This window comes from Rosa chinensis, chromosome 1 (assembly GCF_002994745.2).
Source record: "Rosa chinensis cultivar Old Blush chromosome 1, RchiOBHm-V2, whole genome shotgun sequence".
Taxonomy (NCBI): domain Eukaryota; kingdom Viridiplantae; phylum Streptophyta; class Magnoliopsida; order Rosales; family Rosaceae; genus Rosa; species Rosa chinensis.
The window spans coordinates 55,340,953-55,359,888 of NC_037088.1; the positions used below are offsets into that span (position 1 = coordinate 55,340,953).

An 18,936-nucleotide genomic window follows, 5' to 3' on the forward strand; every position below is an offset into this window, starting at 1 on the left:
TGACGAATATGCCTCTGATATCTGCATTGTTGTCACGTTTTCATGAATATTAAAGGCAGGACTTTTGGAAGGCCTGGTTTGGAGCCATGGAGAGAGTTTGTAGATTTAGCCCTGAACATAAAGGTTGCAATCAAACCAGGAATTCAGCTCTGCCAGAGCCTCCTCCATCAAGTCAGCTGGTGATTAATCTACGGGAGATTTTTTGCCACCGTGACATTTTCTTTCAGAGCCTAAAACGGTAAAACCTGAAAATGTACCTAAACCCTAAAGGTGAGATTTTGTAAGGGAAGCAACAAAGATTTTCAGTAAATGAGATTGCCGATGAAAATTTATTGGTGGGAACTGTGTACGTGAGATTTTCATGGAAGGAATTTGCCGACGAAAATGTTATGGACAAGAAGGGCAAAAAAAGATTATTTTTTGCTAACGACATTGTCGCCGGCGAAACCATATTCTTATATGAAAGGATTTAGATGACGAACGTACCATTTTCCCCATAAATGTTTTGGCGGAACAAGTGTGTCCCTTTTATTAAATTTTGGGGCGCATAGACCCTACTCATATATCTTCTCCAATTGAATGCAAAAACAGATTTTCATTCTCTATGGTTTGACGGGAGATTGCACCTCCGAAGTCCAAACAAGATCAAGGCAACGAATAAGGTGACGGTTGCAATAAAATCTGCAGTTGACACTTCTTTCTAAAGTCAGTTGACATAAAAGGAATTTACATGATTAAATGGACAACAGTACCAAACTTGTTTGCTAAGGGAGAGAAATTGAACACATCAAAGTGAAAATCTGGATAATAATTGAAGCATTCCTTAAATTCGGATACTGCCTTATGTAAATGTAAAGGAGATATATTGACCTACTTCTGAAGGGGTGCTCTTAAAGCTCACATTCATCAAACCGAAAGTAACCAAATTACAGAGAAAATCAATATGGTTATCTTTATTATTGGACAATGGGAAAACATGACACTTTCAAGAAAGATTGCCAAGCCCTGAAGCCTTGGATGTCATCAATAACCCCAATTGTCATTCCGGATCTCATCATCAAACTTCTTCTTGAGCTCAGGATGCTTCTCAAAGTATTCATCAGCAGTCATGGTAGCAATCTTTTGCTGTTTTCAAAAATGAAAAATGTGAGAAATCATATTCTTAATTCTATGTGTTCTTTATTTTTTATTTTATTTATTTATTAAGAATCATCCATTACCTTCAACTCTTTTACTTCAGCTATCTCCTTCTCTAAGCGCTCTGACTCCTTGAAAGATTTTTCCTCTGCTTCCTTTAGTTCCACCAACTGTAGTACAAATGCATATATAAGATAAACGGGGAGGGAGGGAAGGGGAGAGAAAGAGGGAAGGAGGGGGGGGGACCACAGAGAGAGAGAGAAGCGTAAACTAACCAATGCATCAAACTTAGGCTTGTACTCGGGAGTGACTGTATCCACATACTTGGGGATCTTAACGTCTGCAACAGATAACATAGAAAAATAAGCTTAGGAAAAGAATATATAAAACTGATAACATAGAAAAATAAGCTAACAGTCTAACCCCCAGTCTCTCCCTCCGTTAGGTAAGTATACTCATATCTCTCAACATTTATGCAGAATAAATTAGAACAGTGATGGATCAGCTCACATGTATGTGTTCTAACTTTGATAGGTCAGCAGTTATAACATGTCCAGGAGAGAACATAGACAAGAAGCCCAAAACAGAGTGGAACAGTGCTTACACAATACTACAGCAGCAGAAAAATACACTTCATGTCACTTTATACAAATCTAGAAGAGAGCTTCAGCTCTCCACAGATCATTGAAAAATAATGCATGCTTCCACTAGTCATACTAAAGTTCAAAAGAGCTTTTTTTTTTTCTTTTTTCTTTTTCAGAATCACTGTGATCATTTCAGTTTAAAACGAGTCTCTTTTGATAAACCCTACTCATCGGGAAGGGGTTCCTATAGTTTTGATGTTGACCTAGCATAAACAAGCAAGCAACTATGGAAGACATACTTGTAACTAGATAAGCAATTAAAGTGTTGGAGAACAGAAAACTCAAATTCTAACAGCAGCAATAAAGGTCCCATTTATAGGCCCTTGGTATCTCACAAAAGAATGTGCAAGATAACCACACTATAATCAAGTACCCCGTGTCAAGCCTTCAGCTCAAAGCGGTATCCAATTGCATAATGCAAAATAAAACCTTATACAAGTCCACAGAACTTGAAGAAACGCACGATAGATGCACTGGAAGTATTAACATGTAAAAAACCGCACGCAGCAAGTCTAAAGAAAAAAACATACTGTCATAGGCCTCTTTGTACATGTCCACCAATCGAGACCCAATTCCTTTCCTGTAGTACTCCCAGTCAATGGGCTCAGGTTCCTGCACCAAACAAGAATTCACAATCAGCAACCACACTCAGAACCAGTTTACTAAACTCCGTGATTGAATTCAATAATCAATCTCCCCAAAGCTGCATTTATCTATAAATCCCTACACGAACCCTCCTCCAATATTTCCCACCTAAAAACCCCCAAAAAAGCACAAAACTTCAACTGCAATCTACACAGTTCAGCTAAGCAATCAAGCTCACTCCTCCACAAAATCAGTACAAAAAAGTCGATAAATTTCAACAAAACCAAACAGACCCATTACACCAAACACTCAATCCTTACCACCAAACCACTAACAGAGCCCTAATTCAACAAAATCAACGAAACCCAGATCCAAAAACAGCTGCAAATCACAGAGATCTCGGCTAAAACGATGAGCCTCGGTGACGAGAGATTGATATACCTGGCTGAACTTGGTCTCGAGGGTGGTGTTAACCTCATCGAAGGCGCGGCGGAGAGAAGCGAACTCCTTGCGAGCCTCCTCGGAGACGATAAGCTTGGCCATGCCATCCCAGTCAATCTTCTTCGAGGCTTTGAAAGCCACATCCACCACTTTCTTCCCGGCGCCGCTCATTTTTGGGTTCTCTTTTTTCTCGCTGCTTTGCCAAACAAACTGTTCAGAACGATCAGATATGCCCTTTCTCTCTTTCAACAAAATGCTTCGGCTGAAATGGTATATCGCTATGGTTTGGGTTGTTGTTTGGGCCCTAGTGAAGTTGGGTTTGCAATTGGGTCTGGGTGACCCTCATTGCTTTTCTTATTTTTTTAAATGGACATTGTTTTCTAATTTCTTTGCGAGTTTAATCCCTTAACTGAGTCAAAAGCTGAAATGGCTAACTCAGATTTGCTCATCTAACAGACAGTTTTAAGGGACTGTGAAGGACAGAGGCATCTCAACCACATGTATTAAATATAAAAACAGAATTTAAAACAACTTAAAATTGTGCATTTATTTTCAGCCGTTACTTTCACTTGTCCCTCACAGTCCCTTAAAAACTGTCCCTTAGGTGAGCATACCTTTTACCGAGTTCTCATCTTCTTCAACGGCCCATGCTGTAGAGTCAAAATGACGAAAGCCATTTTGACTCAGTGGGACATGTGGTGGGCCCTAAATGCAGATCTAGAAAAGCAGTTACGTGTCATAGGGAGAAGATGAAGAAGGGTAGTCATGCTACAAGACCTAAAAAACAACCTTAAGTTAAATAAACTCATTGGATATGCGTGGAGACGCGAGAAAATTGTCGTTGGCACGTGGGCCCCACTAGTGCAAAAGTCGTTGTGGGCCCCACTAGTGCAAAAGTCATTGTGGGCTTCCAACCGTAAAAAAATGTGTGGCCCATATCATGTTTGAATTGGAGAGCCAAGATTAATTGGTACAAAAAAAATGTAAATTTATAATTACATAATTTCTAATCTAACAGCCAGGAAAATGCGATGGATTAAATTCAACAGCTGATAGTAACCTATTGGAACAAATTTTTAAACGAAAAGAAATATGAAAAAAATAAAAGAAAATTGTCAAAAAAAATCAGTAAAAACTTTTTTTCGTATTGGAACAGTGTTTTTCACAAACCCTATATATAATTATATATATACTAATCCTTTTCTTCATAATTTTTCCCTCTAAAGTATTTTTCTAAAATGATGTTATATATTATATAAAATTTCAATTAATAACGACATATTATATAAAAATAATTATGTATCGTATATAAATTCATATTGTAATTAAATAATTATCTAAAATAATTAAATTCTAATCAAAATGGCTTGACTAAGGTACAGGTCGGATGACCATTGGACTGATCAGACTGGCCAACGAGAAGTTGACACATACAACAATAGTACATCTTTGCATTTGTTCCAATCTGCTCAAAATAACCTGCTTATTGGCGCCATGTGGCTTGTCAAATTGGATGGTCTGACTACTCTTGTTCTTGTTGGTGAGTCGTTATAAACTTTAACATAATTAGAAATGACTTTGGTAACATTCTCAAGAAATAGTTAAAAAGAAATGTAATAATTTTTTTTTTTTTTGAGAAAAGAAATGTAACCATTTATGTGAACATACAAAGTCACTGGATCATCATATCTAAATCACCATCTCCATTTGCTTCCCCTATCTCTGTTCATTCCTACGACAACTAATCTCCTTCATGGTTGTTACTGATCTATATATGGACTGAGGTGGGCTATAGTTCATATCAAAATTTAGAAAAATATTAATTTATAGCTTAATTTTAGTTTAAAATATCAAATATTAAAAAGTAGTCTACTCCAAATATCTAAACTTAGCGTATTCTTATTCTTCAAACTTGGCGTACTGATCTTTGTTGTTAATTTTTTGAAGCGCTAGCTCCAAGGACATTGGACAAACAAGAAAAAGACAGAATCTGTTCACCAACAATATTGGATGGAATCTTGAGAGGTAAGCCAAAACTTTTTCTTGGTTTTCTGACGGCTTTTTCGTTTTCTGTCCTGAGTACTAATTAAGTGTAGCACTGTAGAAGGGTCAAATGTCATTTTTGTTTTATGTCTTTCTTAATTAACCTTTCTTGTTTGATCAACGATCTTTCTTAATTCAAAACCACATTCTCCTTGAGCATTCATTAAGAATATTCTTTCCTTTAGCCATGGAGGCATGGAGCTAGACTATTTTCCTAAACCAAGCTCATTATGATGGTGATGATGTGAGAGCCCACAAAACGTTTCTTTCATAACAGGAAGCAATAGGGTATCGGAAAGAGTAGTTTTTTGAATCCATTTAAAGACATTTACCAGCCAATTTCCAGTAGTGCCATTGTTGTAATCAGTACAATTCTTATGAATTGCAGTACCGACAAAAATTGTGTGAATAATATATCAAAGGGGTAGTTGTTGGATTAGTACAGTTCTAAAACTATAGACAATATATATGTATAAAAAATTTCAATATTAATTTTTGGGGCCGTGACCACTTACTCAATTTTAGTCTAACAAGAGCAAGTGCTCTAAGAGTTTTTTAACTCCATTTACCCAATTTAATATTTGATGACAGTTTTGCCCTTAACTCAATTAATTAATTACATGTGCATCTCTTTGTCTCTCTCCACTCTCCCCGGTCTGCTATTTCTCTTTCATCCCCATTCTCCGTCCTCTCTCTCTCCCCTCGATCTGCTCTTTCTCTCTCATCCCCATTCTCCGATCTCTCTCTCTCCCATTCATCCCCAAAAACTCTTTCTCTCTCATCCCTATCTCTCTCTCATCCCCCATTCTCCGTCCTCTCTCTCTCCCTGATCAGCTCTTTCTCTCTCATCCCCCTTTCTCTGACCTCTCTCTCCCTCCCCGATCTGCTCTTTCTCTCTCATCCACATTCTCATCCCTATTCTCCGATCTCTCTCTTAGAACCATAGCGTCGGCACTCCGACTCGGCGTTGATAGTCTGACCTCCTCCCCTCGCTTCCCTCCCAGCGGCACCCCCACCTCGGGTGCCCAGCGCCGCATCAGGATCGCGCTAGATCTGTGTAGCAGGTGTCGCGGAGCTGGTTGCTAAGTCGACCTCAAACTCCGGTGGGTGCCCAGAGCAATTTCTGTGTGCCTAGAGCACTTCTTTTTTTTTTGGTATACTGTGAGCTTCCAGAATGGGGAAGGAAAAAAAAGAAAAAAAAAAGTGAACGTGTACAATTGAACATAATTGTAGTGTATTCATTTTGATTTTGGGAGTCTATACAATTCACTTGAGGGCAATAATATGATTATTGGAGGGCAATAATAAGATTATTGGAAAATAATAATAAGATTACTGAGGGGCAATAAAATGTTTATTGGGGGCAATAATAAAATTATTTATTTGGATAAACCTCTGAAAGCTTTCAAAATTCAAAACATCTTCATTTTTCACTAATTATTGATCCCCAATAACAAGTTTATTGGGGAGCAATAATATGATTATTGGGGGGCAATAATATAATTACTAAGTATTATTGGGGGGTAATAAAATCAGACGCTGGAATCCGGTCACCGGAGTCCGACAGTCGGATTCGGGATTTTGGTGACTGGTTGTCTGATTCCGGTCACTGGACGTCGGACTCCGGTCATTGGTCGGAGTACAGCAAGGTGGAGGATGACTTCTCTCTCTAAGTGAGAAAGAAGGAGAGGACAAAAAAGTCCCAAAAAAAAAATAATAATAATAATAATTAATTGGTTATTAGGGAAATAATCCCTTAGAGTGTTTTGGGTAAATGAGGTTAGAAAACTGTTAGTGGAGCAAGTGGACAATTTTTAAGCTGAAATTGGGTAAATGATCATTTCCCCTTAATTTTTAGGGGAAATTACTGGTCACACCCTATACTTTAGGTGCGTCGACAGTTTAGTCCCTAACATCTTAATTTTAACAGATAACTCCCCAGACATTCAAATTTCACACAATTTGGTCTAAAATGACCATTTTACCCCTCACTATTTTTTTTTTAATTTCTTCTTTCTTTTTTTTTTGGTTATTTTTTCTGCTTCTCTCTCACTCTGTCTCCTCTCTCTCTCTCTCTCTCGGCAACCATCTTACCAAGATGTATTCCGACATGCTCATGATACCCATCAACTAGTGTCGTAGAAAGATCGACGGGTCCAACAGAGGATTCTCCACCGCCTGGTCAACTGAAGCAAAGGCGGTTAACGAACTCGGAGGCTTCTTGAACCCCCATGAGCTGTAGATCAAGAAACGAAGCCATCAACAACACATATCTTATTAACCACACCCTAAAAAAAAAACCCCAAAACTCAAAGCATTTCTCCCACAATGAGTTAAAAATCCAATGAACCAATGATCAAATTACATCAATATCACAAGCAAACGTCATCAAATCTGCATACTAACAAACAATATCAAACCAAAACAGAACTGAAAACCATTCGGAATCAGGCGAAAACAATCTAATCAGGCCTTAAACAGAAGCAATTGAAGTAGTGAAAAAAAGGGGGTAATTCAACAAGAATTTACCGCAATACGATCACGGGGGTGATTGCATCGACACCTTGAGCCGCACCCACAAATCCCAGTCCTGAGATAGTAACTGCAATCGGCCTCCTAGGGCCGTTCCAGGTACGATTTTCCAAGTCCGAAACCCGATCGTACTTGTACCGTTCGACGAGGCGACCTGAACATCCAATCTGCAATCGGAATTTGGGTCGGGGCGGGAGCATAGAAATTCCGGTCGAAGAAGTCCTCGACTCCGAGAATGATAAGTAACTAGTCGTCGTAGATAGGTGAGGTAGCGGTTGTGACCTTGACGTCGTTGAGCGAGAGTATGCAGCCAGAAGGCAGCGAGGTGACGACGAGGGAGCTGCCGGAGGGGAGCGTCTGGAACTTGGTGCCGGCGCGGAGGGATTTTAGGGTTTGGAGAGGGAGAGCGAGAGGGGCGAAGTGGAATTGGAGGAGAGAGAGGGAGGCCTGGTCGGCTCTGATCTAGGGAGGGGCGGCGTGTCTTTGTCGGAACAGGGGGGCTGATGGAGGGTGGAATGGTCGGATCGAGCTTCCACGGCGTCAAGTTGGCGGCGGGATGACGGGGGGAGGCTAAGCGAGTTGGCGAGAGAAGCAGAAAAAAAGAACCAAAAAAAAGAGAGAAGAATATTAAAAAAAAAAAAAAGGAAGTGAGGGGTAAAATGGTCATTTTAAACCAAATTGTGTGAAATTTGAATGTCTGTTAAAATTAAGATGTTAGAGATTAAACTGTCGACGCATCCAAAGTATAGGGTGTGACCAGTAATTTCCCCTAATTTTTAACCCCTTCCATTCTAAGCTCGATCATAATGATTATCCCTGAAATTGACGCTGGGCGTGGAAATGATCGATATATATTTACATGATGTATGTGGGCATGTGGCTTGAGACTAATTAATCCAAGTAATCGAGACCAATCCTCGAGGAATTAGATTGGTTTAAGCTACTAATCCAACGACAAACTAGACTACACTACTAGCTTTAGCTAGTTGATCGAGCTGGGTGAGAAACAAGTGATCAGGTTCCTTTGGATGCCAGAAAATGAGGGAAGCATGTTCGAGATATAGTAAAAGTCCCAAAAGACTTATCTGCATTGATCGATCGAGTGTGTCGTGCTTAATTTTAAAGAGACATAATGGTCATTCCGGAAGAGAAAGAAGGCATTTTCACTAGTGTGTGTTTTATTTTATTTATTATTATTATTTTTTATCTGAACAACACTTCGATTGGCAATTTAGGAGCCCTTTCTAGTTTAGACGTTTGACACATCTTCTGTTAATTGTCAAATTTGACCAAGGACTTGTGCGAGGAGAAACCGGGATAGCAACCCCACTCCAACAAATCACAAAGGTACGTAATTGCATTCATACATATGCAGCTAAACAACTAATATTCCAAGTGGTGTTGAATTAGTAACCTCTACGCCTTTTAACTCAAAATATGAAGCTGAGATATGGGTATCACCACCCTTAGCCAGGGACTCACTCCTTTCTGTCCGTATCAGGTACAGTAGTAGCGGTTCCACATTCCCCTTTCCCAGTTTCCATGGTAGTATGTGCCTCTCCCTCCAATCCCATTTAATGACTCGTAAGTGTTAGATCTGAGTAATTAAATACCATGCTAAGCTGCATTCTAGGGAATAGGTTAATTATGATACTCATACGTACCAAGTGCTTAACCTACGGATTAAGAAAGAATCAATACGAAAGTGCATCCTAATACCAACGACCTTGCTTGAGTGTAGTCATCCATTGGACTTGAGTGTGTTAGTTTGATGATAATATTAGGCATAAGTGGTCTCTAATGGTGGATTTCGGAACCCAAACTCTTTTCTCCATTGATTTTCAAAACCTCGAAACAAAGCGATATTTTATTTTCATAGTTCTTTTCTGGTTCGTTTTTGATTACCTAGCTACTAATTGGACTTGGTACACACGAAGAATATACAACTAAATGATATGTACGCCAAGGATCCAACAGTAACTCCAGCCACTCTCCTTCTTCTACTCTACGTGTCCAGCACTAATTAGTTAATAGTTAATACGTACATTGTTTCTGAACAGCCAATGATCGATCTTGCTTCCTAATATCGTTAAGCAAAATTAGGTACTTGTCAAGTTGTCATCACTCATATGGCAATTTGAGTCCTTAGTCATGTCTTCTATAAAAAAATAAAAAAAGAGTCCTTTGTCGTGCTGAATTGGACAGTTCAATGCGGATTAGATATTTCAGTAACAAACCAAAAATCCTTGAATCAGTCGCAGACAAAGACTTCACGACCAAAAAAAACGCAACTCTAGCCACTCAGACCGCATCTCTTACGTAGATATATGGGAACTATGCTCTGTTTCTTTTCCATTACTGATTTGGACCCCTTAATCTCCCAGCAACCATTTGTTCACAAGAGTAATGCATCAGATGATTCAATCGAACATCAATCAAAGTTTGCGAACTGTTCTCCATTTATTGATAGAAGTTCTTTTCTCTTAAACAATAATATAGATCCCAGATCAAAGATCATGGTTGCTTAATTGGACGACTGAAACAATCAATCGTGCAGGAATATATGTGGGTGGGTGTGTACCTCTGCGGGGCTTCAAAATTTCTGATAGTCCCACACGCTTTCTGAATTTCTACTGTATTCTCATATTCTTGTCTTGCAAATTCAGATAAGCTATTTTGTTAAATAACGTCATTATATGAATAGCATGAATTGTGGAAAACAGCTACTTTCTGTAGACTTTCTCTCATTATATGTCGACTCATGGAAATGAAGCCAATTGGAAATGAAGGTTGGATGCCACTACTTCTCCTACCCCAACTCAAAACTCAGAGAGTCGGTGTATGACACAGAAATAAATACTTGACACATCTCACGGTCTGTCTTAGAGCTCTACGTACACAGACACAAATACATTCAAACAAATAGAGAAAGAAGTTATATTTATGCTCAATTTCAATATTTCATTATATATCTTTATGGTTTCATACTTGAGCCATCTGGCTTTCGGCCTTTCTAGCTTTAAGGCTTTGTGGACTTTGGAAGAAAGCAAAGAATCTTAAGTTGGATTATTATTCAGTTTGGTTCATTGGCATGGGTGTGCCTGACATGGGACATATATATACTCGATCTTTAATCTGATTAGACAGGAGGAACTGATCAGCAGCTATCCTCCATGAGGGGGAATCCTGATAATGAATATCTAGCTAGCTAGCTGATATAGTGGTAATAGAAATTAAAAAAGAAAAAGATATATTGGTCCTTATTAATAGCAATTTAGCATGCACTTACCCAAAAATTAGAACAGTGATTTAATATTGCAGCACTCCTCTACTAGTCATAATTAAGAATCTACTCCATTCACAACATTGATTATGATGTTAATTAGTGCTTGGAATGCAAGGTACGTATATATCTATTTACAACAGAGAATTAACCATTATTCTATGAACAAAGGAAATGAATCCACGGTGATTGATCGTTTTCCTCTTCAAAGCATCAACTACCCTTACAGATATGATGGACTCTTTTCAGCTTTCACCGGAATATATACGCCAAAAATCTAGATTTGTAACCAAAATATCTACTAAATAAACAATTCAATAATCTCGTGAGTGAGGTTTTGCTTTATTGACCACTCAAGGGGAATTAATAATTGAAGACATGCAAAACAAACTTTGTAATTAGGTAAATGGGCTTTTGCTTTATCATACAAGAGTCAACTATAAGCTGAAGTTCAGACACCCATAAAATATCAAAAGCTGATTTCACACACGTACAAACAATATTATTGCTTTAGTACCATATATTTTTTCATCCAAGTATTATTTCTTTACCTTCCAAGTCAAATTTTTTTTTTTCGCCTCAAGCTCCCATGGATCCGCAGTTGTATTGGAGTTTAGAGGCTAAACATAAATGTTACATCCTGATAATCATTGATCATCCAAAATAGTGCACTGTTTAATCACGTCCAAAGAGGTTCCCAGTCAGCAGAGCCCAGGTTGTTCTCATCAAGAAAACAACTCGTATCGATATTGAAATTCGAATATTGTTGCTGCTGCAAAATGGGTACTACTGCTGCTTCTTTAGATTGCTGTGTGTTGGTAGCAGTAGTAGTACTCATGTTCATGCAAATTAGGGCAACCAAATTGCCTTGCTGGCTCTGCATGTTGATGAGCTCAGCTTGGGCCTTGGCTAGTTGGGATTGGAGCTCAGTGACTTGTTTCTGAAGACTGAAAATTGCTCCAGCGCAGCCATACACCGGGTCTCTAAGCCTGGCATTGGCTTCGTAAACCATGCTGCTCACTGCATCTGCCCTCTGAGATTCCGGAAGGTCCTGAAACATTTCAAACGTACGTACAATTTTTAAATTGACCAACTTAAGGGTCATTTTCACTTGTTACAGCTCTTTAATTAAGAAAAACCCAATTTGTGTAACATTCTTTCCACACGGTTTACTTTCTACAACTGGTAGTTGAAAAAAAAGTTGTCCTCATCAGGACCTTTTCTTTTCACAAGGTTAGGCCAGCCCATGACTGAGAATTGAAACATATGGTTCAGTAAATAGAAAAATGGAACAACAAATCAAATAAAATTAAAAGTTTAGAAAATCTCACTCTTATTTTTTATTCAGTTTCAATATCATGTAAGTTAGAGCATCCAACTCAAAATTAATTGATTAACAGTAAATGAAGATTACATATTGTTACGGCATGAAGACCGAAAGCTGTTTTTATACTTACGATGTGATGAGATTATGAGCATAAGTTGAATGAACCAGAAAGCAGATGGAGTGAGAACTAAAACATACCTGCAAGAACTTGATGATGTTGCTGGCTCCAAAGACTCTATGGGCAGTAGTGAACTTTATAGGATCGGAAGGAGGGAAATATGGAGCTAAAACACACCTCTCCACACATCGGCGCCGAAGGATCTTGCAGGCGGCGCATGGGCTAACAACTACAGGTGGCGGCGGCAGTGGTGGTCGAGCTGAAGTAGTACGAGAGGTGGCAGGAGAAGAAGATATCATTGGAGAAGAAGAAGGAGATGTCAATGGAGAGTAAGTGAAACTTGAAGGCGGTGTTTTAGTAGTAGCAGTAGTGTTGGCATTGAATTCCATTGTTTGAGTTGCTTTGGTAAAGTGAGCAATGGCTGTGAACCTATATATAGGGAGATCGCACGTCTGAACCCACAAAGGGTTGTTCTCGAAATGTCAACCAATGAGGTCACTGTTTGCGAAATTGATGTAGTGAGATGACGTCAACTCCTAGAAATTACTCGCAATCTTTTATCCTTTTTTTTTTGTTTTTTTGAGAATGCAATCTTTTATCCGTTTATCCTTGGTTCAAGAAATGAAGAAATCACCCGTACATGAACGGGGAATTTAAGGTTTACAACTATGAACATGTTCTCAATCAGCATTTCTTCACCTGTACAGTGCTATATTGGATATTGATACAAATTTCCTAATTAGGTATGTCTATAGTACTCTATGTCTCCATGATTCATCATCCCTGACAAGATACATAAAAGATACGTGTGTTCAAGAAATGAAGAAATCACCCGTACATAAACTGGGAATTTAAGGTTACAACTATGAACATGTTCTCAATCAGCATTTCTTCACCTGTACAGTGCTATATTGGTACAAATTTTCTAATTAGGTATGTGTATAGTACCCTATGTCTCCATGATTCATCATCCCTGAAAAGATACATAAAGGATACGCGTGAATTAGGTCTTATGGGTTCGCAGCTATGAACATGTTCTCAAATAGTTATATATAAGTAGTTGAAGATGAGGTTAAACATTTAATTAAGTCATTTTCAGTTTGTAGTTGCCAATTTGTGAAGCATGAGTGCAACAAGGTTGCACACCTTCTTACGAATGAAGCCTTGAAGTTAAGTCGACATTTTCTTTGTTTGGAGTCGGGGCCAGGTTGGCTCCAACAGTGTGTCAGTATGGACAAAAAAAATTTCCTAACGTTGTTGGAAACTCTTGTATCCATTTTCATTTTAATCTTCTTCTATTAGTGAAGTTTTTTTTATCAAAAAAAAAAGTAGAAGAAATGTTGAGTCCTCTACTTTTTTCTTATTATTAATATATGTTTTTTTTTATAATATATATATATATATATGTTTATTATTATGTAATACTTTATCATTCATGAGTCAAATTTAGGATATCCTGGTTTAAAATTGGAAACTGATGCCATCAGACTAAATAACCTAACCGTTGAGTCCAGTATCTCACGCATGCCACGATTGCAAAACATAATGTATTTTTTAAAAATAATATTGACAAGAACTCAAAAATTTTCGCTTAAACAATATTTTTTTAAAAATCTAATTTAAAATAGAGTAGTTGTCACACGTTTTCTTTATGTATCTTTTCAAAGATGATGAATCATGGAGACACACAGTTCTATGGACATACCTAATTAGGAAATCTGTACCAATTTAGCACTGTACATGACAACCTATATCTAGCTAGCAAACACTATATCTCTTGAACATTTAATTGAACTTAATGACTTGAAAGGAGTGCTACACATGAAGCAGAATATACAACTAATAGATATGCACGTCAAGGAGCACATCCAACAGTAACTCCAGCCACTCTCCTTCTACCCTACGTATCCAGCACTATGCATGTTAGTACGTACATAGTTTCTGGACAGTCAATGATCCACCTTGCTTCCTAATATCATCAAAGATTAGGTACTTGTCATCACTCAATATGGCAATTCTTATCTCATCTTATCATCCCCCTTGGTTCTTACTTCTTAGTCCTCGCTACTCGATCAGCCTACTCGCTTGGCTAATCTTGATGCAACAATAGTTCTTAGTTCATGCAATATATCCGATCTCATCTAACTTTTACACAAATTGCTGAGTTAGAAGTGTTATGAATCCACGACCAAATGTACCTAGACTTCGAGTGAGAAAAGTTCGTAAACAGAAGTTCATACAAACTTCTATAAGAGCAACTTTAACAGCTTCCCTATATTTTGATTTTTCTCTATTTTAAGGAAAAATGAATTTCTTTTGCTCTAACAGATTCCTTATAACTATCCCTATTTTAGGGATAGCGAGGAAATAGAAAACAAAATTTCTTAAATTTACAGCAATCTATAAAATTTTAAGGAATAATTATGGACATTTTAGAAATTGCTGTAAAATAAAGAATCTGTTGGAGTTAGAAGAAAAATTATGGAAAGTTTTGACTTTTGCTTTCCTATAATAAAAGAATTATAGAGAAACTGTTTGAATTGCTCTAAGATATAGGGAAATACAGATTTATTGGAATATATTGGTGACATAATGTTACATCTTATTTTGACTTCAAAAAATGATGGTTTTCTGTATATACAACTTGAATTCTTAGGATTTTCTTTAAATTGTGAGTCTGAAATATTTTAATAATTGGAATATATGCTACTGAAAATGGTAAACTTAAAATTTCAGGTACATATTTTTTTTCTTTAAAAAACAAAAAAGATTTCTTAAAAAACAAAAAAGATTTCCACTTTCTACAAAAGGTTATCTGTATTATTGAATTAGCTAACTGATTGCTGCCAAAAGTGAGACAACATTTATATTCTCCTAATTCTAGCAACCAACCAACTAAACACGCACAACTAATTAAAAGTGATGATTACTGTAGCTTGGAATTGACATCACAGCTGGTTGAGACCAAAGACCAATCCTTGAGGAATTGGATTGGTCTACTGGAATCCTAACTATGCTCTTAGCAACCAAGTTGATTGAGTTGGGTGAGAAAGAAGTAGGGCTCGTGCTAAGCAAGAAGATGATAGTAACCAGTCGATTAGTAAAGTCCCAAAGGCTCATGCTAAGCAAGAGATTAGTAAAAGTCCCAAAAAACTGAGTGTGACATAATTGTCATTTACAGAAGAAGAACGAAAATTAGGGAGACATTTTCCAATGGGTGTGTTATACATTTCTACGCCCAAGTGCCGGTATTCTTAGTCGTCCAAGTGCCAATACATTTTCTACATTTCTACGCTCAAGTGCCAATATTCTAATCTTGAGACTTGAGTCGTCTTTTAACGTGGCCGTGGTGGAAGTAGTGGGACAAATTCACACCATTATTCTTGCCCGTTATGCACATTCTCATATTCAACTTATTATTACTTAAGAATACTTGGAAGTCTCTGGCCTTCACCTTAATTTGGGTTCGTTTAACCCAAGTCTTTTCTCAATTTTATCTGTATAAGGCTATATACATATTTATATAATAAACATACATAAGCTCGTTCACAATAAAGTTACAAATGAACTACAATTAAAATTTTAGAAATTCGGTTTAGAACTCTTTATTGAACCCAAGTCTTTTCTCAATTTTATTTTTTATGTATATAGATCGATCTCTTTTCACATATAATCTCAAGAAATGTGTGTGATATTGTGCTTTGTTGAACCCAAGTCTTTTCTCAATTTTGTTCTTTATGTAAATCGGTCTCTTTTCACATATAACATCTAGAGAATATCACACTCATGTGCTCACATAAGTCGCATGCCTCATAAGTAAAAGGATTTTTAATCGTACGTCATTCCTTCATCCATATACTAATCATACGTACAACTAGTGGTACTAGTTTTGAATTTTTAGATTTCTTACTCATGTGATTAATACAGATGGAGTTTTGAACTAGATCGAGTCTTTTCTCAATTTTGTCCGTCATGTATATCGGTCTTAATTCATATATAAACCCTAGGAAGAAGAGAGAGACGCGAAGGAAAGAGAGAGAAGGACAAAGAAACAATAAAAAATAATAAAAGACGGATGACCACAAGACTGTCAAATTTGACAGTTGTTTGGTTTCCATATGTCTATCATGCCCCTGATTTTTAACACAAATAAAAATCGATATACAATCTCATACTTATATATGCGTGATCGTTCAACCATTAATACAAAATACCTGGAAACTTTTTCCCTTTTAAACCAAATACATATTGATGCCCTGAACCCACCATGTCAATATTGACTCACTCCACAGAGTCATATATTATATAAGCTTACGAATTAAATTGTCAACACAAAATAAAATGTAAATGCTCCTCAGAGTTAACTACACAACAGAAGTCCTTATCAACGGTAAAGTCACAAAAATGGCTTCATACCATAAAGCTGTAAAGGCGCTACCTCAGCTTCAGCCACGATTATCCTAACTTGCAGGATCAACTCCTACACCTTTGGAATGGTGCACCGGGTTATCACACAACAAACCCGGTAAGCTTGTGAAAGATCGTACGTATGAGTAACTCAGAACCACCACAAAACAACTCACACCAAAACTAAAGAAAACAACTCACTCCTTGATTCCTTAATTACCAACTAAAGAAAGCAACTCACGCCTTGTCTTCTTACAAATCCACAAAATAAGGAAAGCAACTCATACCTTGATTTCCATTTCAAATCACGAAATAAGGAAAGCAACTCACACCTTGATTTCCTATGCAAATCACGAAATAAGGAAAGCAACTTACACCTTGATTTCCTATAAATCATATATAAGGAAGTAACTCACACCTTGTTCCTTAAAACACAAATTCATGAGTTAGATATAACCTCGCACCGTTACCCCATGAATTACACTGGCAGACAGACTAGAGCTCTAACTGATCGTAACCACTCGCCCAGCCAAATGCGTGATTCCTGATTCCTTGCCTTGGTCACCATCTGTGACATATGATTTCAGACCCCGTCTGGTCTTAGAATCAAACGTTAAGTAAGTCGCACTCGACCTAAAAACGTTACATAAATCTAATTTCGGATTTCCCCATCCCTACTCACCATCTGTGACTCTTGGTACGAAGACCAATACATTTAAAATAAGTAACGTCTGACTCAAAAATGTAACATCAAACTCAATACTTTTCAAACAATAGAAAACATATTTTTTCACAATATTGTTTTCTGAAAAGTCGTCTTCAATAATAATATGAACACAATCATGCATACTATTCATCACACATCACTCACAAGAATATATATATTTCACGTAAATATATATATATATATACACACACACACACGTAGTTATTTGCTCAGGAATGCCTACTAATACTAACTATAGTTTGCAGTTAAACAAATAACGCCAAAACAATAATGGTAACTGCGTTCGTAAATGAACGTTGTGAGATTAGTCACCTCGAAATTCCTGCTGCGTCTTCAATACAGAACAAAGCAGCCAAACCACAAAACAACGTTCGGGAATACTTAAGTCAAGTACCTAATCACATACAGTTACAACTTAGTAACGATTCACATACGATTTAAGTCTGAAACCCTCGTTTTGAACTAAAATCCCCAAAGTGACGCCAATCGAGGCGAAACCACATCCGAAACCACCCAATGTCTCTAGAATACTTCTACGATCGATATGTCAAAATCACAAGTCGATCGAATGCTCAAATCCTCACGGATCGAATCATCGAACAGTCCAAAACCGTAAAAATCACAATTTAATCATACGATCTCCAAAAATTGTGTATTATATATCGAAACGCTCGTATCAACTAGAAACTATCTATTACATGGCCCGAAGGCCACCAAAATGCCTCCACATTCGGTGGTACGACCACCACCAGCCAAAACTCAAAACTGGATTAATCTAACCGTCCAAAATATTAAGAACATCAAATAGATCAACTTTAATACCAGGGGTTCAAGCCTACTTGGCCTAGATAGCCGCCTATCGCCACCACAAGCCGCAGAGAACTGTTCACCTTGAGTTAATCCAGTTCCCACGTAAAACGCTCCAAACAACCACCACAGATTAACCAAGGAGGCTCCTGCGAACTCCACAAGCTTTGTTTGAAGCCTCGCCGTCGTCGGAGAACCGATTGGGTCCGATTTTCTCTAACTTCGCAGCCTTGCAGCGCCGCCGTGGGCTAGAATCGATCTACAAGATGCCACAGGGAGGAGCGCACGGAGGAGGCGAAACGATATGCGCTCGTCTGGTGGTCTACCGTTGTCGGAGCTGCGAGTTCCGGCCGGGTAGGAAAACTGGGTTCGGGTTGCAACTGACGCAAAGAAGAGAGAGAACAGAGGTTATATATGGTTTCCGGAAATGGAAGCCTAAATGAAAATAGTAAATTTCCCTAAAGGGAAACTTCTATTTATAGTGGTTTCCAAAAATATCCAAAACTTCTGCATACCATAACTTTCACATACGAACTCCGATTTTCTCGTTCCGAATGTCCACAAACTTGTATCGACACGCTTTACGACTTTCGTGAAGGAAGTTTTCGGAGAATTCCAACGTATCAAAAGTCAACCTTGAACCCCCCCTAAATCCACACTTATTGAATAAAAATTTGTTCGAAACACTTCCGCTCTGTCCACGAGCCACGAAATCGTCTAATAATAATAAATTAGATTCCGGAAATACTCGGAAAATAAATACGAATTTCCGGGGCATCACAATGTCATCCACTGTGACAATGACATATGGGTTAGAGAGTATTCTCATAGGTTATTTATAACTGCTGGGCTGCCATGCGGATTTTGACATCTCCACTAGAGATG

General features: G+C 37.8%; 2 protein-coding genes across 3 annotated transcripts; both read right to left on the bottom strand.

The window, feature by feature from the left end:
- Window positions 1-749: 749 nt before the first annotated feature.
- On the bottom strand, window positions 750-3,058 carry LOC112182473 (ATP synthase subunit d, mitochondrial). Its single transcript, XM_024320964.2, has 5 exons — window positions 2,808-3,058; window positions 2,312-2,393; window positions 1,413-1,477; window positions 1,221-1,307; window positions 750-1,125 (listed from the first exon to the last, which is right to left on the bottom strand). The coding sequence occupies exons 1-5, from the start codon at window positions 2,976-2,978 to the stop codon at window positions 1,024-1,026; spliced, it is 507 nt and encodes a 168-aa protein (XP_024176732.1). The 5' UTR covers window positions 2,979-3,058; the 3' UTR covers window positions 750-1,023.
- Window positions 3,059-6,909: 3,851 nt separating this feature from the next.
- LOC112175166 (LOB domain-containing protein 1) lies at window positions 6,910-12,514 on the bottom strand. Of its 2 annotated transcripts, XR_005804986.1 has the most exons (3): window positions 12,191-12,514; window positions 11,217-11,716; window positions 6,910-7,086 (listed from the first exon to the last, which is right to left on the bottom strand). XR_005804986.1 is itself a non-coding variant. In XM_024312831.2 (2 exons), exons 1-2 carry the CDS (start codon window positions 12,497-12,499, stop codon window positions 11,345-11,347), a joined length of 681 nt encoding a protein of 226 aa, XP_024168599.1. In that variant the 5' UTR covers window positions 12,500-12,514; the 3' UTR covers window positions 10,979-11,344. The 2 variants fall into 2 exon arrangements, 1 of the variants encoding a protein (XP_024168599.1); XM_024312831.2 differs by lacking the exon at window positions 6,910-7,086 and having other exon boundaries at window positions 10,979-11,716.
- Between the last annotated feature and the right edge of the window lie 6,422 nt (window positions 12,515-18,936).

Bases quoted from the DNA above. Each gene is read 5' to 3' on its own strand.
- LOC112182473 (XM_024320964.2), bottom strand. From the start codon at position 2,978: ATGAGCGGCGCCGGGAAGAAAGTGGTGGATGTGGCTTTCAAAGCCTCG. The intron at 1,308-1,412 runs GTTAGTTTACGC...TTTGTACTACAG, and splicing joins AGCCTAAGTTTGATGCATTG to TTGGTGGAACTAAAGGAAGC. The intron at 1,126-1,220 runs GTAATGGATGAT...TTTTGAAAACAG, and splicing joins CTGAAGTAAAAGAGTTGAAG to CAAAAGATTGCTACCATGAC.
- LOC112175166 (XM_024312831.2), bottom strand. From the start codon at position 12,499: ATGGAATTCAATGCCAACACTACTGCTACTACTAAAACACCGCCTTCA. The intron at 11,717-12,190 runs GTATGTTTTAGT...GAAATGTTTCAG, and splicing joins ACATCATCAAGTTCTTGCAG to GACCTTCCGGAATCTCAGAG.